The sequence below is a fragment of the Onychomys torridus genome, chromosome 16 (assembly GCF_903995425.1).
Source record: "Onychomys torridus chromosome 16, mOncTor1.1, whole genome shotgun sequence".
Lineage (NCBI taxonomy): Eukaryota > Metazoa > Chordata > Mammalia > Rodentia > Cricetidae > Onychomys > Onychomys torridus.
In genome coordinates, this window is record NC_050458.1 from 7,167,988 (window position 1) to 7,194,419 (window position 26,432).

General features: G+C 44.8%; 1 protein-coding gene across 1 annotated transcript in view; it reads right to left on the reverse strand.

The window, feature by feature from the left end:
• Dpys (dihydropyrimidinase) overlaps positions 1-26,432 on the reverse strand; it is a 76,917-nt gene that overhangs the window by 5,690 nt on the left and 44,795 nt on the right. Inside the window, exon 8 of the mRNA XM_036208465.1 lies at positions 4,354-4,561. Coding sequence (XP_036064358.1) covers positions 4,354-4,561 — 208 coding nt within the window. The remainder of the gene's footprint in view (positions 1-4,353; positions 4,562-26,432) is intronic.

Sequence of the window (26,432 nt, forward strand, 5' to 3'; positions counted from 1 at the left end):
ATGACCACTGCCTTCCTGGTCCCTGTATCCTAGCTCCTTGAGTCATGCCTGGGGGTCAACAAGTATTTGTGAAACAAATCAAGGGTGCTGGGTCATTGGACGTCTAGGAATTTTTATCATTCTGTTGAAAGCAACATTACTTAAAATTATTCATCAACTTCCTCAAGTTACATCTCAAGACACTGGGGACCTGAGGACACATCAGGTATGGGTCATGCCTGTACACCCTCTTTCCAGTACACCCTAGTCAAGATTTGGCAATCACACTCAGCACCAATGGTTTACATCTCAGCAGAACTATCATCAAATAAGATGGCTTGAAGGTAAATACATGTGAAAGGGTGCCCTAAATGACAGAAAGCAAAAATAGCCCTTCACTTGACAGAATATGGGTGGATTACTTTAGCAGATGAGAGTTCAATTTGAGTTCATCATATTTAATTATGATTGTCATTGTGATGTGTTAATAGAAAGACCAAAATGAGAATTATATGCAGTGCTATGAATAAACATTAATTGCAATCATCATTATATCTACATAATTACAGAAATCCTTTTTGGTTAGTTCATCAGGGGAAGAGGAGCATGTAAACTGATAGAAAATGTGACTGTATTTTCTACTGAGGGTGGAATGGGAAATGCTAGAATTTCTGAAAGTAGTAGGAAGAATAGAGAAGCCGCGCTAGACCTCAATGGAATAACTGATACCATGTCATCCAACGGGGACCAAGACACTCAAATATTCACAAAAACAGCAGGAACTCCAAATGCCAAGCAGCCCATACTGGCCTGACCTGTGGCAGTCAAAATGAATGACAGCACCGAGGATGAAATCCAGTCTGCCCCTGGTGAAGTCAGAGGGCATTTTGGACACCCTAACCTGAGCTACCCAGTGGTTCCCAGCGAGTCACTACAATGTGAGCAGCTAATGGGTTCAACAGAAGAGAGAAGGTTGGACAATGACATATGTGTGTTATCATTCTTAAAATATGCGGTGAACTATTGACCAAGGACTATCATTCTTAAAATATGCTGTGAAAATATGCCAAGGACAGTGCAACAATGTTGAACCCTCTTACTTGGGGGCTGGCTCTTCTGTTATGTTTGTCAACAGAAGTGGGAGTGAGACCCTACACACTGCAGGGGGATGACTGAGAAGCCATCTGAGAGACTGGTGGGGAAGGCTGGGGGGGGGGGGATGGAGCTACGCACTGAGCAGTTTTGAAACTTAGTGATTAATGTGCTTTACCGTGAGCCTCCATCTCTTAATCTCTAAAATGAGACCATCACCACTTATCTCCAGGGTTGTAAGAATTTAACTATGACACCTAATTGATGGTTAATAAGTATTACTGGATGAATAACATTGAATGGTTAGATAAAGCAAAGAAAGAAACACTTGAGACGAGACATCTTTTGTATCTTGAAGTGTTTTGGTTGGGCAGTGCTAGCTATAAAATTTGACGTTTGAAGTTTCCTGCTGCTTCAGATTTTGGAATGTCTCAGGTCTCGGGGAAAGCAGGCTCCTGCAGCAGTGGCCTGGTGAATGGCAACCTCAAGCCCTCCTCCTTTCTCTCCGGGTCTAACACACCGGTTGTAGCATTCCATCTGCTTTCAAGCCTCCAAACTGACATGAAGGAGGACTCAGACAGAGACGCACCCATGTGTCTCTTTCAAGCCCAAGAGCCCGCTCCAGCGTAAGCCTCACCCTTGCTTGTTATTAGCCACCAGTCTGGTGAATCAGGATTGCGTGGCGGTTGGTGACACAAATTAAATGCCTTTCTCGCACTACCACCTTGAGAAAGGCGTTGGCAAACTATGGTGTTGGAAATGGAAAATACCCATTTCAAGGACTGAGTCAGTCATCCACTCGACTTTTTTTCTTATCTAGAAGGAAAATTATGCTTAGTGCTGCAAAGACACAAGGCAATTTAGGAGCTTTGGCAGTGGTATTCTGAAGCCATATATTTCGGCAGGAAGCTCTTCTGGCTTCTGTATAAAGTGCAGTGTGACCGTGTTCTCCGGGAAAGGTGGCAGAGGCTCAATGCTGAAGAGAGTAAGGGAATAGTTTGAGAACAGCTTAGGGAACCTTTGTTGAAAATCATAGTACTCTAAATACACAAAACTTCCAGGGATAGAATCCATCTGAAATCAAAGAGCTTTCTTTGTGTTTGGTAAGGAATTAATAACGTGTAGTCTGTTCAGTCAGGAGACTTGAAATACCTAAGTTTCTGTTACTTTTGTCTTTTCCTTTATTTCTCTCATTTCTCCTTCCTTCCTGTTAGAGCTCTTCCTTGAATAGCTTTTTATGCAAAATTTAAACTTCTTATTTTAAAAGTTCTGGGCAAGATTAGCTACCTATATTCCAAAAGAATAAGTTTTGAAAAACTGCCTCCACTTCCCTTGACTGTTCGGTTTTCTAATGTTTAAAATGAGGGACACCTCTGCCTTTGGCTCACTGTCTGTCTGTTGTGGTCAGTCCTTAGCAGCGTGGTTTGCCTTCAGGAAGCTCATTAAGTGATAGAAGGGATTCTACTTACTGCACAGACACGCAGAAATACCTGGGATCCCTGCAGCTACCGCCTGTCACCTGTCAGTGTCAACGTTTCTAAATTAACCCCGCAGCAAACGCAACACCATCTTAAACATCATCTCTGTTGACTGGGAGACAGTGGACAAAGAACTACAGGGCCAGGGTGTGGCTCAGCCGGAAAATGTAGGCCTTAGGATCTGTCCTAGGTGTCACCCAGCATGAGGAAAAAAAGGAAAGCGGAAAGATAAAAATAGACTTGAGGCATTTGGGAAGAATTTAAAGTATTTAGGAGCACAGGTTTACCTAAGCAAAACCTTAGGAAATTATTTGAAAAGTGGAGGTATTTTGTGTAATGGACTCTGGGAATCTGCAAATAAAACAAATTCACAAGATGTTCTACAGAAACTGAAGAGGCCATAAGAACTAAATGAAATAAATTGAAAACAGCTACAGAACACTCGAGAGGCATACACATGTGAAAAGTGGAAAGAGGGGTGAGTTCCGGAAGGAATCCATTGCTTACAAAGACCCTGTGGGGGCGAGCGTGAGGGAAGCCTGCCGGGAGAAGAACAGGAGCGAACACTCTGTGGGGCCGGCTAGGCAGCTCGGGGACTTTGAAAGTGCAAACTGAGAGGACAGTGTTGCCTCCCCACCCTCAAACACAGAATTCTAAACCTTTTCATCTGAACTTTTTTTTTCAATATTTTAGTGCATTTGATGCAATTTAAAAAAATTTAAAATTTTGCACAAATGAAACATGAAAATGCAAGAAAAATTAAAAACAAATATCTCATCCGGGCAGTGGTGGCGCATGCCTTTAGTCTCAGCACTTGGGAGGCAGAGGCAAGCAGATCTCTGTGAGTTCCAGGCCAGCCTGGTCTACAGAGCGAGATCCAGGACAGGCTCCAAAACTACACAGAGAAACCCTGTCTGGAAAAACAAACAAACAAACAAAAAAATAACAACAAAAAAAAAACGCTTTTTTATTATCACTGAGTTGTTGCAAAGATTGTGAGCCTTCGTTACAGAATCAGTTATGGGAGAGCAAAGAGACAGGACAGACATATATTAGTTCTGACATTTAAAAATCTTATTTGAGGATAGGAATGTTTAATTTTCAGGTGAGGAAGTAGAGCCCAAAGATGACAAGGAACCTGCTCTGGCCATACGGCTGGGCAATGTGGAGTGTTCATATTCAGATCCCCCTTGCCCAAACTCCACCTCTGGTGGTCACCCTGAGAAGGCACCTTGCAGACTTTTAGCTAAAGGAAGCTGAGTTAAGATCCCCAAGGACATGCAGACAGGCCATGCCTCCCACGGCAGCTCCCAGCCAATGACTGCGTAGGACGCTCAGAGGTGGCTCAAAGATTCCCCCTGACCAGAGCCCAGCCTGGTCTGAACCCCAGCCATCTAGAATGTGCCCCCTCTCTCTCTTGCCTCCTTTCCTCTCTCAGGTCATTCTTGAATCACATTCTTGGCTCTCGGTGTCTCCAAGCTCCTTTTTCTTCTCTCTCACGGGTGTCTCAACCACCCCCCTTGATCCCTCTGGCCTGGCTCTCGGAAGACCCTGACTACCAAATGGTGAATAGGGCCCTACCATGGGGGAAAAAGTCAAGAAAACTATAAGAGAGACGTCTGCAAACATGTAGCCAGAAGTTCTTTGATCGAAAGCTGGGGTGTGCCTGTGCTCTCTGGTCAATCTTGATACCCCAGGAGCATGTTGAATCCACTGTGACATGATGCCACTACCATGAGCAATAAATAACAAACCTGACACCCAGGGTGGCCAAACAGCACTGGTCACTGTGGTGGGGGCTCACCTGGTCTCGCTGCTTGATTCTCTTGTAGACGTATTCAGCAAATGGTTTGCGTGGAATATACTTCCCGTCTCCTGCTGTGACACTGAAAACACCTGCTTCGTATACCACTCTGCCTCTTGAAATAGTCACCAGGGGCACCCCATGGCAAACCATGCCCTCGAAGATGTTGAAGTTAACGGCCTGATGGTGAGTTTTGGCTGAGATTCTCCTGCGTTTGTAAAACCAGAACAAATTCAGATCATCACTGGCTCGTCTCGTGAATGCAGAATACTACAAGAGGGCTGATTTAGAAGGAAACTCAGCAACTCCACTAGGCAGGGCTTCATCCCGGAACCAGGGGCTTCCAGAACAGAACAGGCCACTTATGTTTTGTTACAGTTATTACATTCTTGAAGAGAAAAACCCAAGAGACCCATCTTTAAGATTGACAAATGAAGACAGACTGGGAAACGGCATTGTCTGTCATGCTGAGACTTTTTAAGAAGTATTTCAAAGAGCAGCATTTCCCTACTTTTAAGTTACAGGACATTCTGAATGCAGAGGCGCATGCTGGGTGTACACTCAGTTCTACAGAATGGTGACTTTGGCAGACACAGCTGAGGCTCCCTTGACATCACCTCCCAAATCCCATTTTCATTCCCCGAGGGGTAACTACTACTCAATACCTATCAAAATGAATTTAGTAGTTCTCAAGGAAAGAAACACATTTTGAGAAATTTCCCCTGATCAATGGCAAAATTAGAAATTTGAGAACAATTGGAATAGATATGTTAAAATAATCACTTAGCCTTTTGTATTACATATTTGCATATTCATTATCAACCCCAGTAGCTTTACTTTGTTTTGTTTTTTTGTTTTTTGGGTTTTTTGTTTTGTTTTGTTTTTTGGGTTTTTTTGTTTGTTTGTTTTTTGAGACAGGGTTTCTCTTTGTAGTTTGGTTCCTGTCCTGGATCTCGCTCTGTAGACCAGGCTGGCCTTGAACTCACAGAGTTCTCTGCCTCCCGAGTGCTGGTACTAAAGGCGTGTGCCACCACTGCCCGGCTTTTGCTTTACTTTTTACATTGGTAGATAAAACTATGCATTTGCTGTGGGCAACTTGTTATTTTGATGTAAACACCATGGACTGACTAAATGGCTGGTTAACTCCTACATTGCCTCACATGGCATTTTTGTAAAGAATATTTTATATTCACTGTGTGAAGGCTTCTCCACCCTGAAGACCCAGGAGTGGGATTGCTGTGTGGGAGTGGTACTCCCAAGCCACAACAAAAGGCCCTTACAGGGGAGGGGCTGTTTAAAGATCAATGCTGAGTAGGAGGAAATGCAAATACAACCGTAGCTTCACACACTGGGGAGGGAAGCGCTTGTGCAGTGTCCGGTTACTAAATGGGACATTGAAGACATTAGACATGAGTTATGATGAAATATATGTTGATAAAAAGTTTAAAAGAAGGAAGGAAAGAAAGAAAGAAAGAAAGGAAGGAAGGAAGGAAGGAAGGAAGGAAGGAAGGAAGGAGGAAGGAAGGAGGAAGGAAGGAAGGAAGGAAGGAAGGAAGGAAGGAAGGAAGGAAGGAAGGAAGGACAATAAGAAGAAAACAACTTAGAGAAGGCCAGACTTTCAGGTTTGAGGGACTTCTTGCAGCTCATACAGTGTGTGTGTCAAACCTTCCCACAGCCTGGGTGCCACCCTCCTAAGATTTAGGCTACAGTTCTGTGGCTCTTACTGTTCGATGCTCTTGGACTGGCGCTTTCCAGCATGCCAAGGGGACCCTTGCCCCCTGGTGAACCTGGCAGACCGGCTTCCTACAGCCGAAGAATGAAGACCAGAAGCAATAAAAAACTGGTCCCAAGCTTTTACCAGTTAATAAAATCAAGCAAAGTCAAACTTAAAAACAAGCTTTAAAAAAAAAAAAAAAAAAAAAAGGCAGCTTAAACAGCAACAAAGCACTCTCAAGAAGTACCAGGAGCAGGAGACAAAGGCAGGCTGTAGAAGGCAGGCTGTAGAAGGAAGGCTGTAGAAGGAAGGCAGGCTGTAGAAGGCAGGCTGTAGAAGGAAGATTGTAGAAGGCAGGCTGTAGAAGGAAGGCAGGCTGTAGAAGGCAGGCTGTAGAAGCCACTTCTGAGAAAGCCTTTTCACTGGAGACCCAAAGGACACGTGGCTACTTCAAAAGATCACAAGGGAAAAGGACAAAGCTCTGCCTTTGGGCGGGATGGATGAAAGGCTTATTCCTGGTAAAGGATTTAGGACCAAGAGCATTTTTTATCCTGCAAAATCTTCTAGATTGGCCTTCATCTGAGTTAAATCATTCCTATCAGTACAGTGTTAAAGTTTGGATCTGACTCACTTGTGTTTTCAAAGATGTGAAAGATGGACATTTTTGTAAAGACTTTGTTAAGTTTATATTGCAAAATAAAGGAAGGTTATCAGTGAAAAAAAGTGTTTGGACTGATGCATTGTTGGGGTTGCTCCCTAAAGAAGGTGAAAGGGTTAAAAATGCATGCTGAAGCACAGGGCCTGCATGAACCTGTACCAGATGGCACCTTAGGGAGCTGGAAAGAAATCGGACATGTGCCCCATCTCTACCCAGAAGCAATCTCCAATTGACAACCACCTGGAAATGAAAACTTAGTTTTCTCCAAGGAAGTCTCACTGGGGAAACGAAGTGCTCTTGAGGGTAGGCCACATGCCCAGCAGGAGATGACCAACAGAGAGTGAACTCAACGGCATATTTGGAGGAGGTTCCTTGTCTCACAGTGTCACATCAGGGCTTTTTTCTTTTTAAGTTTTATCTTATGTTTTATTTTTATTTTTTATTTAAATATACTTACTTATATAGGGTTTTCTCTCTCTTTCCACCCTACAGATCCATCACATATATGTTAGCATTTTTGTGGGATTCTGAGTGTGTGCCCGAGTGGGTCTCTGAGTCTGTGTCTGTTCCTTGTGGCTTCCCTTGAGCTCTTTTCCTTTAGTTTGTTTGTCTTGTCCTATTCCGAGATGTCAGGTTTTGTTTTATCTGGTTTTCTTATTAACCCTCAGAAGCCTGCTTGTTTTCTAATGACAGAAAAGGGGATGGGCCCAAAAGGGAGGGGAGGTGGGGAGGAACTGGGGGCAGTAGAGGGAGGGGAAACTGTAATCAGGATGTAGTATCTGAGAAAAGGAAGTCATGTTGATGGAATACTAACCAGTTAAAAACGAGGGCACAAATCTGAAGGAGAACAGGGAGATGTATAAGGGAGGGCTCAGAGGGAGGCAAAGGAAGAAAGAAATATAATCAAATTACAATCTCAAAAGAATCTTTAATGCATACTAAAATGCCTCTGTGAAATGAATGGAAGAGAAAGATGGGAAAACTTGAGAGTAGGAATCTCTGAGATGAAGGAGAACACACCGGCGGAGGAAATTGATCTATGCACAGTGGCTGCCATTACAACACAGCCCACGCTATTGAACAGCTGAAGCCTAACACTTTCCCAGTGATTCTTCAACCGAAGAGTGGACATTTGTGAAAGATGAAAAGTAAGACCAGGAGAGAGGCTATTTTATATTAAACAGAAAGAAAACAGGAATTGGGTGTGCATACCACCTCTAGAAAGAAAACATATGCATAGGTGGACAATTGTGGGGGACAAGGATCTGGAGGACTCAGGTTCTTAAACCGGTTCTGTGACCTGCAGTGGGACTTTTAAAAGGAGGTTGACACGGAAAAATATCAAATCAGATTTCTCTGCTCCACGTCAAATAAAGGTCATGGCTTTGATTTTTCTCACCCTCAGGGTTAGCAAGAGAAAAGGGTCCATCAGACAACATCTAAGAGAGTCTTTATCGTAAGGCATTCTCTAAGTGCAGTCACACTAGCACATGGTGTAAATTCCGGGCATGATCAGCAGCAGCTGAAAGAGTCGCTTCCACTTTCGCAAGGCAGGGAGGTGTCTGACAGGATGTCATCGACACCCAGTTTCCAGCCAGGGCTGCAGTTCTGCGTGCTCAGGAGTGTTCACGCGTCTGCATCTTTGCCCTAGAAGCTCTTTACCCTGAATGCCCTCCTCGCTCCTATTAGGGTGCCCCCAATACTCTGCCTCTGCCCATGTTCCCACAAAGAAATGATAAGTGGCGCAATTGATGGCCTGCTTTAATTATCATGCAATACGTATGTGCAAACAAATGTCACACTAGATCCTCTGAATGAACGACAGAAAGAATTGTGGACCCCAGAATCCAACCCCAGTGCTCTGGAGAAACTGACTAATTCTTCCCTTGTAGCCTAAATTCTCTGAGTTTTATTTTGTTTCATTTTTTATTTCTGTAGTTATGGGGATGGAACCCAGGGCCTCACACATGCTGAGCCAACACGCCACCACAACCCAGCCCTAATTTAAGTGGATGATCAGGACATCTTGGACAGGCTCTTTTCCTAGTGGGTGCACACTGTGAGTGGTGGAACAGGCTGTTTGATGCTCATCCCATAGTAGGTGCTTTATAGATATGAGACGGCCAAACAAAACCATCAAAGGATTTTTCTGCTTATTCAGGTCAGTTTATTTCTTAACCTTGGTGACATGACTGTGTTCTGGAAACAGAACATCAAGTTAAACCGGAAGTAAATGCACAGTCTAGGAGTTCTGCTGAGTGCCTAACAGTTCCGGTAAGTGGTCCTTGTTAATTAGAAGTAAATGAGTAAACATGCTATGGTTATCATCCTCAGCCGAATCTTAGCCACTTACACAAAGCAGGGGTTCATTGGCACTAGCAGCCCTTGGCAATAACACTATGATCAGCCCTAAGTATAAGCAAAGTCTTATTCCTCCATGTCTCCAATGGTGATTCTGCTGTGGAGCTGTTAAAAGAATTTGCCTGAGGCTCACATAGTTCAATACCCAGAGACACTGCAGGGATCAGGAAACACTCTCACCTCTGAAGAACCATCCGTCTGTACAGCCCTGCTGTCTTAGTCACTTACCTGCCACTGTGATAAAATACCTCAACAAAAGCCAGGGAAGGGAAAAAGCGCTCATTTTGGCCTCTGGGATTTTGACAGAAATCCCCTTTCACAACCATCACAAAAGTATAAATCTGAAGTCCGTCTTGAATGTCGAGTCTGAGGTCACCTGCAAGCCGATCCTTCAAGAAAGAGATGAGTGCTAGGCCTGATCTTTTGGCCTCATATAAGGCTGTTGTCACAGCATGGGGAAGCAGTCCCCTCCTCTCCAGACGCCTCCCTGCACGGTCATTTCACTGTCACGTGACATCCCTCAGCTTTTAAAAGTTTCTAAAAGAGGCTGCCTTTGGCGTGAAGGTCAAGGTCAGACTCTGAATCTCCTCTGCCAGTCTGGTCCCGTGCTATGGCAAGGTGGGCAGCGTCGCAACAAGGACAGAAGCAGGTGGCCCGCAAGTCCTGGCTTTGACTACACGGGGGTCGGTCAAAAGTATCGCGTGGTGAGGGTCAGCAGACTGGGAGACAGCTGGAGGAAGCCTTGTGTGTCTTTGCGGTATATTCTGCTCTTAGGTGGGCCCCGCCCACAGTCCTGGGGGTGGGGTGGGGGTGAGTATTGGGGTACTGTCCCTGAGCAGTCTCCTCCCGTCTTCTAAGGCCAGAACTCCAGTGTTCCTTTTTTCTTCATGCAGAGAATCTGGTGAGACTCTCAGCCTTGGTACACTCCTACCCCCTAACCAAGAGATGGGAGGGGATGTTTTCTTTCCCAGTTACAAGAAAAGCTGAAATGTTTAGAGGGTACAACCCCCCACACAGACCACACTCTGCTATAGGCTGCCCCATGATAGCCTGGACTCTCTCCTTTGAAAGCAATGACTGAGCCTCTGGGTTCCCCTTGGCCTTCCAGAGACTACAGTATCTTTACATCAGTGAGCACAGTTTGACCATAGCCAAAGACTGACAGAGAGTCCTTAGGAGAATAACTCAGCTAACAAAGAGCTCTATGCACATCATATTCATTGCAGCACAATTCATAGTAGCTGAGTTATAGAATTAGCCACAACGCTCGTCAACAGCTGGAACGATCCAGAAGACCTGATATACATGCACAGTGGAATATTATTCAGCCACAAAATAGGAAACTACTGTTATTTACAACAAAATGGATACCAGTAGAAGGCATGTTAAGTAGAGTGAGCTCAACACAAATGTCTCACATCCCCTCTCAGATGTAAAGTTCAACACAAACAAATAACAACAACAAAAATCATTTAACTGAAAATAGAATATTAATCATTAGAGACATCAATGGTGCAGACAGGCAGGGGAAAACAATGAGGCTGAATCTGCACAGATGTTCATGAGGCAGAGTGCAAAGGGCCAGAATAGAGAAAAGAATTATAAGCCTAGAGGATAGATACAAATGTGGGCAAGACCCTTCTTCCATTTGGGGGCAGACGATCTATCAGGGATTTTTCTGACCTCGTAAGCATGCAAAGGATCTTGTTCACATCCTTCTGTCTCATTACTGGCCAATAGCTGTCTTGCCTGCTCAGCGATTAACACCCCTCTTTCCCTGCAGTGAGCTGGGTTCCCGGGTTGTTGTCTCCCGGGTTGTTAGCAGATTCACAGTGAACCTGTTCTTCTGGTCACTGACCAGGGGGAAGCTGACCTTTGTCAAGCTCACCTTGAGCCTGCATCACATGAGTGGCAGGCAGGTCTCACTCTGGAGGGGTATTGCCTCTGTTTATTAAGTCCCAATTATGATTTATACATATCTAAGGCTGATGATGCCCACGGGGAAGCAGAGGCCTCAAAGGTAACATGAAGCTGTTTTCTGATTTAGTCAATATTGATGCCACCCACAGCACAGCTGCAGAAAAACATTGTGTCCTTTTGCAAACGGCTTTCTAGCAAGCAGCCAGCCGCCTGCTCTTATAGATGAGATCACTGAAGCAAAGCCAGTCCAGGCAGTAACCTCACCCGTGAGCATCCCAAGAGGGATGCAACTCTCCTAAGAGCATTGCGGGTCTTCCTGACCCCCAAAAGTGACCTGTCTAGGCATTCTGCTGTATTCTAACTCCTTCATTTTATTCATAGCATGAATGGATTCCTATGTGATTGCCAGGAGAAACAAAATACAAAAAGAAAGTCAATAGAACCATCCTGGTGCTATTAATGGCATCTTTAAAAGCGTATCTCATTTCTCTACATTATGACACCTTGAACACTCAACACAAAACAGTTCATTTTTTTGTGAATTAAAGTTCATTGTTAAATCTTTCCTATAGTCTAGAAGGTAGGTGCAATTATTATTCCTGTGCTACAGAAGGAGGCTTGGGTATAAAAAGGATTAATACTTCACCCATGGCACACAGCCTACATTCATGTAGCTGAGGTACAGATATGCGTTATAATAGGATCTTGTGTGGCTTCAGAAGCTGGGAACAACTGTCCTTCAAGCTTTATGAGGAGCCCTGCAAAGAGTATACAGTTGCTGAAAACATTCTTCACCCCACTAAATAAATAGGAACTCACTTCTTCCCATCCTTCTTGGTGTTCCTTGGTCTGTTTTCTGTGTGGTGTCGAAGGACTTCAGATGCTAGGAAATTCTGTGGCTGGAGTTGACCAGTCATTCTCAGTGCCATCACAGTGAACGAGCTCTGTCTTCCGGACACGTGTTCCAGCTGTCTATTTCCAACTCCCTCCTCTGTCAGCTTCATAGACGTGACAAGTTATATAAACGGGAGCAGAGTAAGCACATCTCTGGAAATGCTAACTGGTGCTGCTTCGAGCACATTGTCATTATGAAGCAAAGTTGCTGCTCCATCAATCCGCTTTCCTCTGCTCAGACTTCTCCACCAGCTTCCCACAGAAAAGAAGATGGGAATTGCTTCAACCACATTAGTAATCTAAATTGGACAATTGCTTGGAACTTGAGTGATACTTAATAAGGACAAAACACTTAACGCAGCTTCCTAAAAATGCTGCCCAAACATTGACTTAGAGGAATAAATGGATCCTGTAACCTGCTCTTTTGCTCTTGGCCACAATATAGACCATGAATGGTGGTATAGACTGACAGCATAAACTGTGTCAGACACTAGAAGTCTGACCTTGGGGTAGGGACCATGTCCTTCACCCTGTGTACCTCACACGGCGCTGAGCATCTAGACGGCAATTGCATGCATCCTCATTTATATAAAAGTAAGTTATTAGCAAATTTCTGTATTGCTACTTAACATAAATACTGCATATTTTAATCACTGGCTTTCAGGAAATGGGAAACTAAAAATAATTTAATGTTGTGAAGAAATAGGAATTGAATGTGAGCCAGCCAAGCTATCAGAATATGAGGAGGCACATCCTATGAATACTGAACAGGTAAGTGCTTAGAGATGAGGAATGGTTATTAGGTTTTGGAAGGCTAGTCTACTGGCGTGGCCAGTCAGTAAGAGTTAGAAATAGCTTTCTGGGCAGCACGTAGGCTTGGTCTTATAATGTTGTGACTTTCCTGGGGAGCTGCTTTGCCTTTGACAAGATGACATCTCTTGACCTGTTCCCCAGGCACAGCCTGAGTGGAAAAGGATTTGCTCCTTACCCAGGAGTCCACTGGGCTACCACTGTGCAGTACCCTTCCTAAGAGTACCCGACGGGCTTGGTACCTGTTAAACTCGGTGCTAGCTCTGAATCACAGGCTCAGAAGGGAATTGTTGAGTAAGAGAGCAAACAGCTAAGCTCTCCACAAAGGAAAAGGGAAAGAGAAGATGGGCCAAGAAATAGCTGAGGCGTTCAAATTCACTCTTCTTTTTTGATGGAAGAAGCTGACCTATTTTCCCTCCTCTCCCACCACAGGAGACAAGGAAAAAAAAAACTCAGTGGCATAATTGATGGCAGAGGGAATGGAATAGGTACAACCAGGCAGGTACCAGAAAGCTCAAGAACTGGAGGAAATCCACAGAGGGTTTGGAGGGAAAAAAAAGTGGCTAGTGGAGTGGAGAGAGACTATGGTCTCCACAGCACACCTCCAAGTGCTAAGCATGGTCGGTCCCTTTGTTCCTTTCAGGCGATGTGTGCACCGCATTGATTAAATTACATTTACTGTTTGTCATCTACTGAGTAGCAACAGAGTTCCAAGCCACTGTCCAGTTTAGATTAATAATGTGTTTGAAGTCAGACTTAAAGCATTACCTCATTTAACCCTCCAGTAATCACATGACAGCAAAATTATTAGCACAACCATTGAGGCTTAAAAACCTCCACAGTGAGGGTACTCTTAGGACTTCAAGAGCAGCCTTGGTGGGTCCTGGGAATGCAGAGGTTGTCAGGCTCGGAAGCAAGCCCCTTCACCCCAGAAACCACCCGGAGAGAATCTTCCAGAGGTCCCTGAAAGTCCTGCCTCCACTAGGAAAGATCACATGCCTGATGTAGGGAGGGTCTCAGTGATCCCACCTGCCATGATTTAAGATGGCCACAGGCGACTCCAAGCTGGAGCAGAGGACTGTGCAAGAGTCGAGTGGCGTGGCGCCTGACAGGGGTAGATCCAGAACTCCCTGAAGACCGCCATTCAACAGTGAACAGGGAAAGCCACTTGCCCACAGCTCAGGGAAGGCGATGCACACTTAGCTGGAAACAGCCTGAGACACAGTAATCCTGCAATACTCAGGGGCCGCCATATGCTTCTATGTTTCTTTGCCTATGGTGACTATTCAAAGCTTTAAATTGACAGTGCTACTTATAATCCAGTACCCAACAGAAGTTCTTTAGACTTTTTAAACATGAGATATGCAAGTAAGAACAAAGAGAATTTCTTCTCCTTCTTTTCCTTTTATTTTTTAAAATTGAATCAGGGTCTTTCTGGGTAGCCCAGGACCACCTCTAACTTGATAGGCAACACAGGCCAGCCTCTCCAATCACTGCTTGAACTACTGTCTGAAACCTGTACTGTGGAAAAACATAGCCCAAGAGGCACTAAAGGCTTCCTGATGTCTCAGTGGAGATCAGGATGTCAGAGAATGGATGCCCAATGTGAGGAATCTGTAGGTCAATCAACTCCAGCCCCTGGTCTGCAGCTCAAATCTGGCCCACAGCCTGCTTTTCTCAAGAAAATGTTATTGGTACACAGTGGTACACAGTCCCCCGCATTCACTTACTTATCTGTGGTTGCAAGTGCATTACAGGGGCAGAGAGCTGAGCAGCGGCAGCAGAGCCCATGCTTCATGCAGCTTGCAAGAAGTATTTGGACAGTTACCAAAAAACTTTACTTTTCTGATCTTTTAAATGTCTCCAAGGGCAAAACAGAACAGAAGAACATGCTTTTGGGGGTGCACAGTGCAGCAAGGTGTGTCACAGTGTGGGGTGGGGGGTGAGTGTGGGGGGGGGGGGGGGGTTGACTAAAGCATAGCAAATAGGAGAGCCACAGGCAGGAAAAGATGGCGGGTAAGAACAGAAAGGGGGAAAGGAGGAGGCAAGGGAAAAACAATTAGAGCACATTAAAAGGAAGACGGCAGTAATAGCTAATGTGACCCAAAAGTTGTGGGCTTAGTGACCACTTCGACAAGTTCTAGGCATGGGCCGGTCACCTGCCAGCCCCCGGGCACATTCGTGAGCATTGCTTTACTTGATTTCTCTGCAGTCACAGTACTATGTCCTTGTAACCAATGAAGAAATGGAAACTGACAGAAGATGAGCAACTTTTCAGGAGTCACCCAGGGCCTAAGTGTCAGGAACAGAAACCAAGCACAAGGATGCCTTCTCTGGGCACCTGCTTAAAAAAAAGAAAAAGAAAAAGATAGCTAGACACTCTTCACTCCTTGCAAAAATGAGCAGGACACTGGGGATTCTGATGGTAATTAGCTGTTTTCCAGCTGGGTGGGAATTCAGAGATAGCTCAGCATCTTCTTCTTCTGGTGCATTCTAGAACTTCATCTACCCTCCTGATAGAGAGCATCTCTGAGGCTCTATCAGACACCAAAGCACAGCCTGAATCCCAGTTAGCCTGAATCTCATACACACTGTATGGCTTGAGCTTGACCCAGACCAAATGGCACACCTGCTTCCAAGAAGAATAACTAATGCTCTGCTGGCCCCCAGGTCATCGAATGAGCGTGGCTATCCCAAACAGGTACAAGGCTTCCAGGGTGAGGGGAAACAACACAAAACAACAACTTAAAAAACAAGAACAAAACAAACAACAACAAAAATCGCAAACTAGCGGAAGTGCAGACTGCCAGTCTGACTCAGCTTCTCCACAGGCAGACTCACCCAGAGGACACCCAGGAGGGCATCGGGAGTTAGTCACAGCCAGATACTCAGAGGTCCGCTGACTTGAAAAGACTGGGGCTCATGGGATGCCTGGAATTCTGGGCACCATTGCAGAGAATTCCTGTGTATTAACTCCCTGGCTCGACCTAGCAGCTTTGATAGAAGGACTATAATCATTCCCACATGTCTGATGAGGATGTGGGGGCAAACCAAGGCTGAAGTGTTCACTTCCCTCAGCCATTGGATGTGGGTTACCAGCCCAGGCAGCCCAGCAGCAGAGCTCAAGTCTTAACCTTTCCCTATCTGCCCGTTGGGGAGCCTGTGGCTTTCTTTATAGTCTGCACACAGTGAAGACCACTACACCTGCTCTAAAGCCCTTCCTTGGTCTTTTCAGCTGGATGAGTTGGGACAAATGTCTCAAACTGTCTCCCTCTCAGTACCTTCATCCTTAAAATAGATCTTGGAATGGTACTCACGTGGATGATGGCACACACATTTCAAAGGATGGAGGGGGACAGCAGTCATTTTTGTGCTGAGCATTTGTTGGATAACTTTTTTCCAGGTTGAAGAATTTCCTTGTGGCCCTAAGGGAGGGGCTCAGTTCATGAAATGTGGGAGCCCACAGAGGCTCCCTAGTAAGGCTTTATTCAAGCTCAGAATGTCTGAGCTTGCTTTACCCAGCAGGGCTGCATAATAGGATGATTTGGCCAGGGGTGTGGTTACCAGGTGTTTTGAAGGGTCAACACTTGATCTTGAAAGGGGGAGGTCTTTTGCCTCTCCTCTTGCTGATGTATAAAAAGCCTATTGGAATAAAATTGGAAGCTATCCTGTGTCTTTATCTTTTTTCTTCACCTATATTTTTATCTAACACTTCCTCATTCCTCTCTCCTCCCCACAAGAACCCTTTGACAGGATGGAGCTGGACTCCGACAATGAAACTTGTAAAACTCAGGAGACCCTCCCTAGGGTTTTACCTAGTAAACACTTGACGTGAAGAGAGGACTCGTGCACAGCATAGCTGCCTGAAGTTACACAGGAAACTCCAGTGACCCTACTTCCATGAATCCTCATCCATGCTGGCGCACAGCATGGGGCATTACTCCTGTGAGGAACCCCTGGTGCCAAAGTCATCTACCAAGACATTGCCTGTGGGAAGGTGGGGCTCAGACCTGCAATGCTCACCCTCCTCTGCATCCTTCTTCATGTGCTCTAGCTCCTGGGCCGAACATGTGTGCTTGGGTCCTGGACCAATGGCAGAGACCCCATTACATCCCTGAAGACACATGAGCAAGAACTTCACTGGGCCTCACCCTGTCTCTGCAATCTCTCACACTGTGATTCACCTTGCTCCTCTTGTGTCAGACCTGTATCTCCATACCAGCAGCCTGTCCTCTGGACTTCAAGCTCCAGCATCAGATACAACATTTCTGACTGCATCCCCAAAGAATGTGGAAGGTCAACATTACCTAGAAGTGTAAGAAGTGTATGAATGTCCACTGATACATAAACATTTCCACTTCTAGAGACTGAACCTTGACATGTCCTAGATGAATTACTCCTGGGATTGTTGCTCATAAGGATCTATTTTTCTTTCTCTTCTAAAATCTCAAAGCATTCACCTTTGAACTCACTTGTTTTTCTCTCATTTACTAATAGCACCTCAGGTCAAGGTCGTGGGTCAAGGTCATCTCTGATAAATGTGATGATAAGATATTTAATTATGGCTTCCATTTACTGCATGCTTATCTTTGAGACTCTGATATTAGAAGCTTTTCATACATTATTTTATTTAATCCTCATTATGCTCTGTGGGAGCACGGACGCTCAGAGAAACTGGGTTACTCACCCCTAACCATACACAGGAGTAAACAGGAGATTCAAATGCCAAGAGGTTAGCCATGGTATGCTGCTTCCCACTAGAAGTGATAAACACACATGAAATTCTTCCTCAGATCTTCCCAGAAATACTAGGGCACCTTACAAGGAAACTTGGCATCAAAACATGTTAGAAAAACCTTGGGGAAGAAGAAGTGTCCCAGGTGCCCATGAGTCATTACGTTTCATTTTTTATCAGCATAAATATCTATCTAAAATCTTTCCCCCAAAGAGGTCATCAAAGAATCCATCATTATGAAGGCATTTCACTGTGCTTTCTTCCAGACCTTGCATACACAGTATTCTCACAAGTATGAAAGAAGTGATAAGTGGGGCATAGGAGGAGAGCGGGTTTGCCGTATATTCAGGAATTAGATGTTGGTAAATTGAAAACAAAGTAAACCTTTGAGTCTTTTGTTAAATCATTGAATGCTACTCCTGCAACATTAAACCTTTCTTGTCTCTTATTTCTCAAATAAATGAGGTTAGATTGCTAATTAGGCCTGTGATGTGACCATAGAGAAATTAGGTTCTTAGACATGGGTTTTGTATGTTGAAGATTTTAGGACAATGCTTCACAGCTGTGGCCTGTGAACTCTGTCTACAGCACTGTACTCAGCTCTGGTTTCAAGAGGAAGGTGAAAGGACTCCAGCAGGCAGGCCTGAGCACAGCAAACAGGCCTTGCCCTTCCCCAGTCCCTCTTCCTTGCTAAAAACTGTTAGATTGCATTCCTAAAGCCAGCCACCAAAGTCTAGTCCCTTGTTTGGCTACCCACCCCCACTGACCACCAACGTCCAGCTATCAAAGTATTGAAGTCCAGTAACCAAAAGCCCCCTTTTGGCGACCCTAATTAACCTGTCCAACCAAAAGTAACCACCTCATCCTAGCACAGGGGGGTGGGTGGGGATGGTGTGTGTGTGTGTGTGTGTGTGTGTGTTCCCTTTTACCTTTATAAACTGCCATTTGCCTATGGGCCGTTTCTGTCTCCTCTCTAACCAAAGACAAATATCCCTTCCCCTCCTCCTTGTTCCTTTCCACTTCTCTCGTGTCCTGCATCTCCTGTTTGTCTCTTAATCCCTTCCCTTCATCCTTCTGGGGCAAATAAGTCTCCTTTGCCCCGAGAACTTGGTCTTGGAGTATCTTGTGCCGATACCAGTCCTCTCAGAAGGAAGGAAAGATGGATGGATGGAAGGATGGAAGAAAGGAAGGAAGAAAGAAACAAGGAAGGAGGAAGGAAGATAAAAAGAAAGCCAAACAAACTTCATGTTGGTGGAAGTGTCATGCCCAGATCAGGGGACCCCCAAAGACGACCATGGAGACCAAATCCCGTATGTAAAAGCAAAAAGCCTTTATTTTCAAGCTTTGGGACTTGATCTGTCTGTCCCACATAGTGGTGAGAGCTGAGAACTCTGTGCTCAGTGGGGGTGGGGCTTTTATCATAGCATTTGTTATAGCAGTGGTTGGGGTGAGGGAATTTCCAGGGCTCAGGACCCTGATTGGCTGACAATTGTCTAGAGGTATCTTGGTAAGAAGGTGAAATAGTTATATGTACTAGGCTCAAGGACATCTGGCCATCCTATATACTGGTTGGAATGTTTGGGATGTTAGGTATTTCCCCAGCCCTGGGTGGATCCCTGGGTGATATCCTGGATCTGGGTGGCACCTGCCAGTAAGCCTGTCACAGAAGCTATGTCTGGGCCCCTAAGCCTGTCATGGCTGCTGTGTAGTCAAGCTGTTTGGGGGTCCCTCCACAGAAGAATGTAGCACATTCTTAACTATTTATGGTACTGTTATTGTATCTGCATTTTATCAAAAAGACAATCTACATTTTACTAAGGTCAGAGGAGTTCCCTGCCCAAGGGGGGTTTCTTATCTGCTCAATCAGATCCTAAGTTAAAAACTTGCCCCCTGTCACTCATTTGCTCTGTGTGCATTGCCCACCTGCTGCATGCCGGTCACTGTTCTAGGTGCCATGGATGCTCCAAGAACAGATGAAAACCCCTGGCCCATGCAACTGACATTCTAGTCATATCGTTTCTGAATTAACAAGGTTTTCTTTGCTAGAAACAGGATTCTAACATAGGTTAATGAACAAGGTCAGAATTTCAGTAATAGTAACAGGCACATGGCATTTCACAGTTTACCCAGAACACTTTCCATAATTACAGCATTTATTTCTCAAAAGAGGTTTGGAGAGCTTTGTAAGAAGTGTGATAGAACCCTTAAATAGACAAATAATATTATATCATCCAAGGAACAGTAACAATAGGCATGAATAGACATTTCTTCATAAGAAAAAAACAAAAACCTGGTGACTAACAAATGAAAAGGTACTCAGCTTCATTAGTGCTCAAATATAGGTAATTTGCAGTTGAAAGGTAATAATTTTTACATATAAAAGAAGCAAAAAAGCAAAGGGAAGTGAAAGATTGTGCTGTTGTGGGAGTGTGCTGTTTGCTAGAATGGGTCTACCTTTAGTAGTTTCTACAATGGAAATAATCTGGAGGGTTCAGTTTTAAAATAGCAAATTTTAAAAATCGTAAAAGGTGCTCATTATCAGGGACCCCAAAGAGGATCTTCACAGAGAAGTTTCTAGATAATCTTCCCTGAGGCCACAGTTCATGCAGTCCAGCTGAGCACCTGAGAATCAAAGGATTCTAAAACATATTTGGATCACCCCAAAACTATTTAATGGCTCAGCCCAATGCAGCATCCAAGGGACTTTCTGGTGGCACTGTGGTCTAAATTGCACCTGACTGACCTGTCAGTGCAAGGACTGCAATGGAGCTGTGATTGACAAGCTGAACTGGGACCCTGAGCCTGCTGTTGATTCTCTAAGCTTTGTTTGCCTGTAGGATCCCACATTCCTGGTTGTTTACTTTGGTATCTTCCTGCTAGGTTTAGCCTCTTGTGCTGGCATTATTTTATCACGATGATGACTGCATTAATGTTTCTTTCTGTTTTACTAGATGCTACACACCAAATTGAAGACATTATTTTCAATTGAAGGTTGATTGGTGCCATCATTATTATATCTGCATTTTATCAAAGAGAAAATCTACATTTTACCGAGGTCTGAGTAGTTCCTTGCCCAAGGGGGGTTTCTTATCTGCTCAATCAGATCCTAAGTTTAAAACCTACCACTTGATTTTGAATGCAGTCTATTACTCTCACCTGGTATTTACTTAATTATGGGTCACAAATAAGCAACACTGTGTGAGAGCCAAAGTTACATTTTAAGTTTTAATTACTATGCCTAAGAGATCCATGAAACAAAAATGCCTCTGATCTGTAAGCCCTTTGCCCAAGGGCAGATAGTTCCTGAAATGCTGGAGGATATTGTTTATGGGAGATAATAGGCCACATGTTTTCACTTCCCTAAACAAGTTTGTTTGACCCTTCTACAAACCCTTCCCAAGAGCAGAGGTTCACAGACTGGAGGTATGTCAGGATGCATGCTTGCCCCTGGTTGGACCTGATGGGAAATCCAATGAATTATGTGTTTTCTTTCTTAAGCCCTTGCTATACTTGATCCTGGCTATTTTCCAGGAACCTGGGTAGGGACCTGGCCAGAGCCCATCAACCTGCCAGTATTTAATTAAAGCTTGCTTCAAATTTGGCTTTAAACTGTGGAAGTGGTCTTATTCTCGATTGGTAGGATTAACAACTGTCCCTTCTTTTTAATTCCACTTCCAGTGTTTCATCAATTTCTTGGAGAGAGTTTCCCTGAGAGGGAAAAAAAAAATCTCTAAAATTGGTGTCTTTTTCTCTCTCCCCTTTTCATGGCTTCTGAGGGTATTTGTTTCTTGGCTACTAGAAAGTGAGCCAGGAGCCTCCTGCATGTTATGTAAACATTCAACACTGGGCCATTCCCCAGCCCTTCCACTTCTTTATTTTGAGACAGTCTCACTAGGCTGCCCAGGCTGGACTTGTATTAAAGTGAGAATTGTGGGGGAAACACACAAACAAACCCAAATCCTCTATTGTCCAAATGAGCAATCTGTTTTGGGGTGTAGCTCTCCCTAAGTCAGGATTTTAGAGAGCAGCCCCTGCTGGCCTTTGAGGTCTCTTTTATGGAAGAGATAAAGTGTTTACGGGGACGAGAGAGTCGGCTGTTACATTATTAGAGAAATATAATGAAAGGGAAGGAACAAGGGTGTTGTAGAACATTATTTTAAGATGTGTTACTTTCTTTATGCTATGGAACATACATTTGGTGATGCAAAGATGTGTTACATTTGTTTAACACTGTGAAGCTGTGTGACTGTGCTTGTCTAAAACACCTGATGGTCTAATAAAGAGCTGAACAGCCGCCAATGGCAAGGCAGGAGATAGGACAGGTGGGACTGGCAGAGAGAGAGAATAAATGAAAGGAGAAATCTGGGAGGAGAAAAGAAGAGCAAGAGAACAAGGAGAGAAGGACACTTAGGGGCCAGCCACCCAGCCACCCAGCCACCCAGTCACACAGCCAGACCACCATGGAGTAAGAGTGAAAAGTAAGGTCTACAGAAGTAAGAAGAGGAAAAAGCCCAGAGGCAAAAGGTAGATGTAAGTTAAGAAAAGCTGGCAAGAAACAAGCCAAGCTAAGGCCGGGCATTTATAATTAAGAATAAGCCTCTGTGTGTGTATTTATTTGGGAGCTGGATGACAGGCCCCCCAAAAGACCAAAAAGAATAAAGAGTAATGAAACATCAACAACATTTTGGCCCCCAATGTGGGGCCATAGAAAGCTGAACAACAACATAAGGGGCCGGTATATCATGTGAATGGGGTCCCAAGTTTAGTGTAGGCTGAAAAACACGTTTGCAGTTTATATAAGATCTAAGAAACAGGAACTTATTCTTAACTACAAACACAAACCTTAGCTTGCAAGGACAGAACACAGGACAAACAAGAGCTCATTCTTTAACTACAAACAGGAACTTTAACCTGCGAGGTATATTGTTCCCGCTTTGGCATCGCAAAACCTGCAGCTTGCTTCCCTCCTCCCACCATGATGGACTCCTACTGCTCTGGAATCATAAACTCAAATAAACTCTTTTCTCTATAAATTGCTTCGGTCACACTACTTCACCACAGCGACAGAAAAGTAACTAATAAGCTTGTAAAGCCCGCGTTTAGATTAACTCAAACTATTACTTGAAAATGTTCCATTGCGTGAGCTGCATCATAGAAACTCTCCTGTATTCAATTCAGCATTCACAGCTCTTGGCTGTGTGAGCAAAAGAATCCTGCGCTCACCTCCCTGCCATTCGTACCTCTCCCTGTAGTGTCTTTATGATTTCTTGAGGGAACCTTCCTCACTCTCCTCATTGGCCGGACGCCTTCATTACAGTAGTCTGCCTGCCCTCCGTTTGCAAACCCAGAGCCACCCTCAAGGATTCTCTTGACCCAGTGCCCTTGCTCAAGCAGAACCCAGCCTTGTGTGGAGCCACTGCAGATGAACCCTGCTCAGGATTATCATCTCGCTCTTTTTTTCTTTCCCACCAGTATTCAGTTCTTCCCCGTCTCTTATACTAATGTGAATGGTTCCATTTTTCCTTTTGAAATATTGTCATTTCCCACATTTGTGTCTTGCCTGACCCATTAACGCACACCCTTTTTGATAGATAACATATATTATACCTTGTATTTATGTTTCCTATGTGCTCAGAAATTTCTGATACATAGTAAGCATACAATAAATCTATGTTTATAGGTAACTACAAGTGTTGTCTTTTCCCCTGACATGTGGAACTCAGTAACCTTCTGTACCAAATTATTCCACTTAAAAAATATGGATAAATTGCCTTTTCATTATTTTTCCTTTGGGAGGCTTAATTTCCCTGAAATGCTTGGCAGGAGAGCAGAGCTGAGAGCAAAGTCAGGGCTTTACCTTTTGAGAAAGAAAAGGGGGAGAAGATGAGGGTCAGGCACGGAGAAAATGTAACAGCACAGTAAAGAAGCCACCCTTCAAAGAGTCGGAGAGACAACGAGCATTACAAATACAGAAAAACATCTAGAGGAAAGGGTTCACAGGGCAGCTGGGAATTACAGATCAAAAGACAGACTGGCAGATGTTTCCATTGTCTCCATTATGTATCGCCCACTCCTGCTGCATGCATGAAGTTTTGTACCTTCATTTGTGCCTTAGATGCTAAGCTTCTGGGGTCTGTACTGTATTTCATTCACATCTATACTCAGTGTGCTTGTTTGGGGATAGTTATTTTATTATTATTATTTTTTTTTTTTTTGGCCATATTGGGGCTTGAACCTGGGACATCATGCATTGGAGGCAAATGCTTTACCATGGAGCCACAGCCTCTGCTCTCTCAAAGCCACCAGAATCAGACAACAGGCAGAGACACAGGGACAGACATCCCGTGCAGAAGTGCCACACTTAGCCCCGAGAGGGGAGGCCTAATTGACCCCCCTGCAGAAGGTGCTTTCTGTGGGCTCTAGAGAGATGGAAAGCCTCCCACCACGTCCAAGGAGGCTCTACAGCCCCAGGTACAGTACTAAAGGCAGGGTTGGTGAACCAATGGAAAATTTCCTTCAGGCAACTTAATCACAGCATAAAAAGCAGTGTTGATCTATTTGCCCCCCTGCCAAAGAGAAATCAAGTTGGAGGAAGGAAGTTAGGCAGCAGGTTCGATGTGACTCTGTTCACAGCTACAAACCTGCCCTGCCCCAGCTCCTTCCCTAGCTGTCTCTCCTGTGTACAGCCACTTTTTCTCTGGGCAGACGCTGAGAGGCACAAAGTCTTTCAAATTGGAAAGTCAACTGCCTTCTGGTGTCCAGAGAAGCCATGTGCCCAGCCGGATGTGCTCTGGGCTGGGGTCCAGGCGCCCTGGCGGATTTGCAGGAATCTGTGCCATGAACCAGCCAAGGGAACTCTTACAGCCAAGGAGAGACATGCAGTCTGTTGCCCAGGAACATAGGGAAGAAGCCCTGACCTTGGAATCCCAGCTTATATGTGACCAGGGTCAGGAACCCAAGGGTCAGTGTGGATGTTTATTCAGAATGTGCATGTCTGTAATCATGACCTTGGTTCACAGAAAGCAGTCCCATGTCTGTGTTCATGTGTCTCGGGTACGAGACAATAGTTTGAGGATCAAGTGTTAGAATGACAAAGACAGATACACACTTGAGTCTAAAAGTAGATATTTGTATTCCCTGAAAGGACGGGAGGAGGGATCCAAGCCTGAGTTGCTTCCCCAGGCTTAGTTTCTGTGAGTCTGGCTTGGTTGATGTTTTGTGTCTTCATTTGTGCCCTAGTCCTTAAGCTCCTGGGGTCTGTACTGTATTTTATTCACCTCTATACTCAGTGTGCTTGTTTGGGGATAGTTTAACTTTTTGGCCATATTGGGGCTTGAACCTGGGACATCATGCATTGGAGGCAAATGCTCTGCCGCGGAACCACAGCCTGAGCCTTTGCTTTTGGTTGTTTGAAATGGGGTCTGGCCATGTTGCCCAGTTGCTCAAACTCCTTTTGTGCCCAGCCTCCTAAGTAGCTGGACCATGGCAGCCTGGCTGGCTGTGCTTCTGGTCAATAAAGCAACAGAACCTCAGAGAATGTGCAGCGGAGCCATGGAAGTAAGGTATTCCGGGAGTAGACACGTGATTACCACATGCTCCACATGGGCTGAAATGTGAGCCTTCCATACATTGGCCTCCAGAAGTGCGTGCAGGTTTAGAAGCCATGAGTCATGGTCAGAATCTGAGATTTCCTCTACAGGCTCTTGTCTGGGATGTCTGTTTCCCAGTGGGTGGCACTATTTTAGGGGGCTGTGGAAGCTTTGGGTGGTGGGACTTGGCCTGGTTCACAGAAGTAGGTCAGTAGGGTCCAGCCTTTTAAAGCTGTAGCTTGGCCCTGGTTCTTGCCACTCTGCTTTCTGCCCCACCATGCGGCAAACAGCTCCTGCCCCGACCGCTGCTGCTGTGAGCTGGGCGGCTTGGCCAGACCGTCCTTACCATGGTGACCGAGACTCAAACCAGGAGCCAAAACCAACCCTGTCTCTCTTGCTTCTGTCAAGAAAGTGACTACTATACTATGCCTGGGTATTTCTTATTGAACTATCACAGTCTTAGCCCACTCTTCCAGTCTCGAGTGAAGAGAAATTTAGAAAACTTTTTAAAAAATCCAAACAGGAGTTGAGGGGGGGAAAAAAAGCTACAACCTCTTTGGCAACCCTGCTTTTACAAGTTGGGTGTAAAAAGTGGGGTCTTATCACTTTGCCTTTCTACTTTGTATATTAATCATTGGAAAGGGCCCAATCTACTGGTTTAAGCGATAGAATAAATGAGCAAAGGACAAAACAAAATATAATACGGAAGAAGTTCTGTCCAGAAAGAACCGGACTCTCAAGGAGTAAACCAACAAACAGTGAGATGCAGCGTTCTGCCTTCGGGGTCAGCTGAGCTCAGTCAACTTCATGAGTCTCTAAATCTTACCCAGTTCTTTGCGTCTAAACCAGAATTTCTGGAACTGCCGTGTGTATCAGAGCCCCTTAGGGTTTGTTGAAACACGACTGCTAGGCTGTTTCCAAAGCCCCTGAAGGAGCAGATGTGGAATAGCACTTAGGAATCCACACTTGAAAGAAATTCCCAGTGGTGGCATGGCTAGTCCAGGGACCGCATTTGGAAACCTCTCCTCCGTAAAAGGCAGGAGCAAATAAACAAAACAGAGTAAACAAAAAGCTTGAATTATGAATTTTGATGTCTTGTTCAAGCCACAAGAAAACAAAAACAAAAACGACCTTTCTCGGAAATACTTGATCTGCGATCGTTTCCGGGAGGGAGTGGTCCGTTTGTGCTGAGGCTTTCTCTAAAGCCAGGGCACACTGATTCTCAGGGCACACTGAATCTCAGCCACACTGGTGTTAATAGTCTGACCCACCCCTTGGCACCGCCCTGCATCCGGATGTAGAAGCCTCATTCTTCTCTCTCTCCATCTTTTCTCTCCATCACCGCGAGGTGTGCACCCTCGACTCCCCATTACGCTCTCCTTTCTTCTCCTATCTTTC